The sequence below is a fragment of the Crocodylus porosus genome, unplaced genomic scaffold (assembly GCF_001723895.1).
Source record: "Crocodylus porosus isolate Cpor-Errol unplaced genomic scaffold, CroPor_comp1, whole genome shotgun sequence".
Taxonomy (NCBI): domain Eukaryota; kingdom Metazoa; phylum Chordata; order Crocodylia; family Crocodylidae; genus Crocodylus; species Crocodylus porosus.
Window position 1 is genome coordinate 15,919,822 of NW_017728907.1, and position 7,299 is coordinate 15,927,120.

The 7,299-nt window shown below is 44.2% G+C and overlaps 1 protein-coding gene across 1 annotated transcript in view; it reads right to left on the reverse strand.

Moving 5' to 3' along the window:
• Positions 1-2,828: 2,828 nt before the first annotated feature.
• The window catches only part of ADCY10 (adenylate cyclase 10, soluble), a 64,337-nt gene continuing 59,866 nt past the window's right edge, over positions 2,829-7,299 (reverse strand). The window contains exon 35 of the mRNA XM_019530847.1: positions 2,829-3,474. Coding sequence (XP_019386392.1) covers positions 3,298-3,474 — 177 coding nt within the window. The 3' untranslated portion in view covers positions 2,829-3,297. The remainder of the gene's footprint in view (positions 3,475-7,299) is intronic.

Genomic DNA, 7,299 nt, shown 5'->3' on the forward strand with positions numbered 1-7,299 from the left:
CTGAACAGGTTCAGGTCCCGTAGCCTCTCCTCGTAGGGCCTGCCCTGCTGCCCCCTAATCATGTGAGTGGCGCTCCTCTGGACCCTCTCCACGTTGTCCACATCCCTCCTGAAGTGGGGGGCCCAGAACTGGACGAAGTACTCCAACTGTGGCCTGACCAGTGTCACACAGAGGGAAAGGATCACCTTCTTGGACCTGCTCATGATGAATCTGTGGATACTTGACAAGGTGCGGTTAGCCTTCCTGACTACGTCCTCACATTGTTGGCCCGTGTTCATCTTGGAGTTGATAATGACTCCTTTTCTACTTCTGTGCTGATGAGAAGGGAGTACCCCAGCCTTTAGGTATACTGCTGGTTCTTCCTCCCCAGGTGCAATACCTTGCATTTGTCACTATTGAAACCCATACTGTTCTTATCTGCCCACCCTTGTAACCTGTCCAGATCTAATTGCAGCCTGTACCTCTTCTCTAGCCTGCCCACTTCTTCCCACATCTTAGTGTCATCCATGACAATATATATTACCACTGACAGTGTCTCTAAAAAGCAGGGGGTGCTGCAAGACATTGAAAATCTAGTATAGGGAATTTTTAATCTCAAGATATGGCTGGGCGGGCAAAATCAGGAAACAGCGAGAGGGACACCTAGGTCTAAAAGTGTCAGGAAGACCAAGAAAGACAGGGGTCCGCAACACTGAACTTGACACCAGCAGTACCTAGCAGAACGCAATGTCAGGGACTATTTTTGAATATGTATAGCTGAAAAGCGCATTTACCAGCACTGAGGGAAATGGATCCATAAAAACGGTTGTGTGTGGTAGTTTAGATCAGGAAACATTAAGAGGCAAAACAGGGTCTGTCAGTATCAAGAGCAACGATTAAGACACAGGGTCAGCAGTGTCAAACTGGACACCAGCAGTACACAGAGGACACTATTGTCAATGCGTTTCAGTAAGGAATGCTTGTTGTTTTCCCGCAAGAGGATTTCCCGTTAAAAAATGTGGGGCTTGTGCTCAAGGGTGCCTGGCATAGTTCAAGCTGCCCACTCTTCAAGACACCAACACGCTTTGTAGCTTGAGGTAGAGGACATTTCAAGTCTACTAACAGAAACAGGATTCAGTCCAAAAAATGCTTTTAATTAAATTAAAAGCACTTATTAAGGAGCAAGGAATGATCCGTAGGCAGAATAACATTGATCTGTGTCAGGCTCCCATGTCGGGCTCTGCAGCAACACCTGCTCTGAAAAGGCATACGTTACACAAGACAGCTGACAACTAAATTACAAAATACATGAAATTACCAGACATACAAAAAGCTAGAACTCTTGGTTCAGAAATGGTACCTTTTATTAGATCAACTGGAAAATGGCAAGAAAATTGTCCTTTTCTGCAAGCTTTCGGGATCAAAGTCCCTTCGTCAGGTTCAGCATTCAGCATCTTCCATGTTTCTGGGGTGTACTTGGTAGCCGTGTTGGTCTGAGACAAAAGGACATACAAGTACACCCCTGAAACATGGAAGATCCCAAATTTTAGCCAATTTTGGATTTTAAACTTCATCGCAGAACAACAAGGAAGTTTCTTCACCTCCCTGCCTGCCATCTGACACCTCCAGGGAAGGAATTCTACCTGATCAACACAAAGAGCTATTCAACACAGCTCACAAAGACACTCTCATGGACCCAAAGGGACAGCCTTCCATCTTCAGCTCTCTCTGTGCAAAAATGAAGTTTATTTCCTACTAATGGGGATTTTTTACTATCTTGTACCATCTACACTTTTTCCAGAGCCTGACGAAGGGACTTTATCCTTTTCTGCAAGCGTTCGGGATCAATTTTCTTGCCATTTTCCAGTTGGTCTAATAAAAGGTATCATTTTGGAACCAAGAGTTCTAGCTTTTTGTATGTTTTTTTGTCTCAGACCAACACGGCTACCAAGTACACCCATGAAATTACCAGTGAATTCAAGAGGCACTTGGTGGCCAAGGGCTGTCAGAACACAAAGTGGTGAATTTACCTGTATACGATATGTACATGTGACAGAATTGTCATGATAAAACTAAGCTTCCTGGAACAATTTGCCATGATCAAATTAAAATACATCGGAGGTTGTCTAACGCCACGATCAGACAAAATCTGCCATGAAAAACACATGCACGTTTACATGGTGATGCCATGACAATTTTTCATCACTCTTCGTCACATGTACGTAGTCAAATCATAATGTGGACAAGCACCCAAGGTAGGCAGAAAACAGGGTAGGATGGCACCCTGTCACCTCATTTGTGAATTTCTGAGCATGAGCTACCCTTACATTCAGTTTACAGATTGGCCACAAGGTGGCTCTGCTGCTTTCTCAAATTCTTTGTGCCCCTTCAGCAAAGGCTATCCTTAATTTATGATGAAGAAACACCACAGGTATACTGCTTTGACCCCTTTTTGGCCTTCTAAAGGACTTTAAAAAAACCTAAAAAACCCATTTTCTACTTTTTTACATTTATTTTTAGAACAGTGATAGCTTAAAAAAACCATCCTGAGGCCCCAAAAAATTAACTCCGCTTTGCTGCCCTTGCAGAGCTCTTTTGGGATCAGTTTTGATCATTGCTGTTCTGTTGGCATCTTTAGAGATTCAAAATTTCAATGACAAGTTTTCCCATCACGTCAGTTTCTCAGTAAATCACATGCAGGGATTTCAATATTTGCCTTCAACTTCCCCTCTTCTTTTCCTTTGTTTCCATTCAGAAACTAAAGGTGGAGACAGCAGCAGCAGCTACATCCCTGAAGCAGAGCTGAAAGCAGGTGAATTGGAATCTTCACCGACAGGCTAGCTCTTCATCCAAAGTAGTATGTATAAGAAACTACATCTATTTTATTAATTTACAATTATACAAACAGCACCATCTGGGGATATCCTGGAGATATCCTAAAGTTTTGTGTTGGGTGGGCATTTCCATTAGCTATTTAGAGAATTTGAACATTGGTCCTAAGTGAACTAAAATTAGAAGATATATAAAATTATTTTTAATTTCTATTTCAAAATGAATTAGACTTACTGCCTATGCCCCTAGATTCTGTTCAAGAAATAAATTACTATAAAAGACTGAGATCCTGCTGAGTTTATTAAACAGTGCTGATAAATGCTCTTAAGAACACAACAGCTAGACCATACTGCCTAAATTTGCCAAAGGAAAAGATGGGCAAAAACAGGACTTTGCAGAGAACATGCATTTCCATGAGTGGTAGAGAAACAGTGTATGTGCTTACTGGTTTGGGCAGTGCAGGCTATTTGAAGAGGCCACTTCATGTTACTTTTCTTCTGGGAAAGGATTGTCTACATCCAAAGCAGGTGCCCTCATGAGGTATTTGGTCCTATGGATCTTTCTAATTTCTGCATCTGACAGGTCTCCTTCCCATGTGGGAAAGTCCGGAGCTGTCTTCAGCCATAAGTCTTCCATCGGCTCTCTTGCAGTAAACCACCACTCCTACAAAGAACAAAAGGAAAGTAAGACACAAGAAGGAAAATGGATCTCCAGGGGTTGTTTTTCTATGGTGTTCAAGAAGGTTGGTAAAAGTCATGCTAGTTTTTCTTTTTGTGTGCCTGCATGATCTGCACTGCACAGGAATGAAGAGGGATTAGGAAAGCACCAATTTAATCCTTGGGTATGACTTGGCTTAAGAAAGTATTTGGTACTACTAGTCAAGCAAGCACAAATAACTTCCCCCTGAATGCTGGTTGTGTTGTTGGGAAGTGCAACCAAGGACTACCACCTCCTTTTCCTGCCTGTCTTCCTGTTTGTCAGAGGGAAAGCAACCCTCCCTTGCCAACCACTCTGTTCTGCTTCTTCTAACCCACTAGGAGGATGGCTAAGAGGGAGTAAAGGAACCCTTTAGATGAGTGGCTTTGGCTTGAAGATTTACTCTTGCTAACACTACAGAGACAGTATAATGGAAATGCATGTATCAGAGATGTATCTTTGTACAGCAAAGTTTATGGCAAGGTATTTATCTCAGAATACAAAATCCTCAGAGGTGGTAAAACTGCATCTCCAGGGACATTTGTACACGACACAGGACTTCTTATTTACGCCACTGCAACTGCATTTGTGTTTGCACAAGCAGGATTTCTCGCTGCTTTAAAAGTCTTTTTCGCATGTTAAACTAAAGCTGCTAGGACATAGTTTAGTTTATGTCACCGCCACATACGTCATCATACCTATGGATTTGGGGCATGTAAACACCTGGGACTCAGACTTGTAATTGCTTTCTTTTGCCACCAGGTGGTGATTCCCTATTTCTGTAGTTCAGGCCTTCTGCCAATAGGTACCCTATTATTGCTGCTATTTTTTTTTTTTTGTTTTCAGCTCCTGACCATCCCTCCCTCCTCCTACTCCAACAGCTGACTGCAAGCAGCCAGGGCACAGTGCGGGAGGCATCTCTAGTAGTTACCCTAGCACCGAATACTTTATACAGAAATAAGTAAAGAAATGGAGGAGCCAGTTGCCAGTTACTGTTGTATACTATCCCATGGTAAACTGTTCTCCTTGTTCGCAGCAGAAATGGAATTGCTAGTGTGAGGGTGATACTGCTCCTGATTGTAAGGGCTGGCCCCAAACTTGTCTTCCAAAGTTTGTGGGGGAAGGTACAGAGAGCTTGAACAGGATCTTGCCAGGGTAGTCAGGACAGAGGCTATGTCCATGGGAATCTGGAAAACCTCTCCAAAAAACATATTTCAAATCCCTTCCTTATCCTTCTCACATGTCCTTGTAAAGCAAGCAGTTAGTTGTTTGCTTTCCCAGCTATCTATTTTTTTCCCTTCTTCCAGTGGTGAAGAGACAAGGTGTATTTCTGGCTGGCTTCATTCTGAAAAGCCAGGATTAGGTCTCCCTTGACCTTAATGCTGCCTGCTTGTTCTGCACTGATACAGTTCCTTCTTGTCTCAGTATGAGACAGAACTGCATATGGGGGGCAGGGGGAAGAGGGGTGGCGACAGAAGGTCCTGGTAAAACAAACTAGATTTAAGTCTGTCTCCATACTAACTCCATAGTGCAATTTTTAGGTCAGGTTTTTCACTATGAGAGACAAACATATCAATTTTGCTTAGCTTCTAAATTCTAAACTACAGGCAGTCCTTGGACGTACGACACAATTAGTTCCTGAAAACCATGCCTTAAGTCGAAATGTCGTAACTCATAACTGATTTTCCCATAGGAACAATGTTATAAATGGGGGATTGATTCCTGAACCAAGGCCCAATACCCTATTTTCACCAAAAATAACCCAGAATTTTGCATTAAATCAATTATAGATGAGTAACATAGCTACATTAATGTATTTGTATTGTAAATAGCAATCATATTGATTTGGAAGGACTTCTTTCTTATGGGAAGAGCGCTCAGCCAAATCCAAACAGTCAGAAAGCTTTCTGTTGTGCGTGGATGAACTCTATCTGACTCAAGAAGTCTACCGGCTGACGAGAGGTAAAGCACTGCTCGACCTGGTGCTGGCAATAGGGGACAACCCAAATCAGCAACCTAACAATTGAAGGGAAGCTGGGTGACAGTGACCACAAGCTGATCATTTTCACCATCTGCCACAAAGCTGGCAAGTCAGTCAGCAATACAGAAGTCCTTGACTTCAAGAAAGCTGACTTTGACAAGCTCAGGAGGCTTGTCAGTAAGATCCTAAGGAAACATGACCCAAAGTGGAGGGCAGTTCAAGATGAGTGGTTGCTTCTCAAGGGAGCTATCCTGCATGCACAAGCAAAGTCTATCCTATCGTGGAGGAAAGGCAGCAAAAGGACACGGCAGCCCCCTTGGCTCTGCAGGGAACTGGCGGACCTCCTGTGTCTAAACAGAAAGACCTACAAAGGATGGAGGACTGGATCCACCTGCATGGAGGAATATTCTGCACTGCTCCAGATCTGCAGGGAGTGAACCAGGAAAGCCAAAGCTGTGACTGAACTCCAACTAGCTACAAGTATCAAGGACAATAAAAAGTCCTTTTTTAGATATGTTGGGAGCCAGAGAAAAAGCAAGGCCAACATTGAACCCCTGCTTAACCAGATGGGACAACTGACAACCAACGCCTAGGAAAAAGCCGACTTGCTAAATGGGTACTACGCATCAGTTTTTCACCAGTACCAAGGCATGCCCCTGCCCATTACGGGGCAGGAAGGCCCGGGTGAGGGAGATTCTTTACCCTTCATTAATGCTGACCTTGTGAAGGAACACCTTGAGAGGCTGGATACCTTCAAGTCAGCTGGCCCTGACAGTTTACACCCCAGGGTGCTCAAGGAGCTGGCGAGCATCATAGCCCAGCCCCTGGCACGGGTCTTTGAAAACTCCTGGTGTTCTGGTGAAGTGCCTGAAGATTGGAAGAAAGCCAATGTGATGCTTATCTTCAAGAAAGGGAGGAAAGTAGATCCAGCTAACTATAGGCCCATCAGCCTGACCTCTATCCCAGGGAAGGTCTTAGATAAGATCAAAGAGGCCATTCTTAACAGACTGGCTGATGGCAACATCCTGAGGGATAGCCAGCACAGGTTTCTTACAGGTAGGTCTTGCTTGACCAATCTCATTTCCTTTTACGACCAGGTGACCTATCACCTGGACACAGGAGAAGAGGTTGATGTCATATAACTTGACTCTAAAAAAGCTTTCAACCTGGTATCCCATGATCACCTCTTAGCAAAACTGGCCAACTGCAGCCTCAGCTTCACCACAATCCACTGGCTGGGGAATTGACTCCATAGTCAGACCCAGAAGGTGGTAGTTGATGGAAGTCCATCGTCATGGTATGCTGTGACCAGTGGGGTCCCTCAAGGCTCTGTCCTTGGGCCTATACTAGTCAACATCTTCATTAATGATGTGGACGTTGGTATCAGAAGCGAACTGGCCAAGTTCGCTGATGACACCAAACTTTGGAGTAAAGCGTACATAACCTGAGGACTGGAGGGCAATCCAGGCTGAGCTGGACAGGCTCAGAAAATGTGCAGGTGAGAACCTGATGGTGTTTAACACTGAAAAATGCAAGGTTCTCGATGCTGGGAAGAAAAACCTGCAGGAACCTTATAGGCTCAGCAGTGCTACGCTGGCTAACACTACAGACGAAAAGGACTTGGTGGTCATCATTGACCACAAGATGAACATGAGCCATCAATGTGATGCTGCAGCTAGTCAAGTGAGCAAAATACTGGCTTGCATCCATACATGCTTCTCAAGCCAATCCCAGGATGTCATTCTCTGGTTGTACTTGGCCTTGGTGAGGCCGCAGCTGGAGTACTGCGTCCAGTTTTGGGCTCCACAATT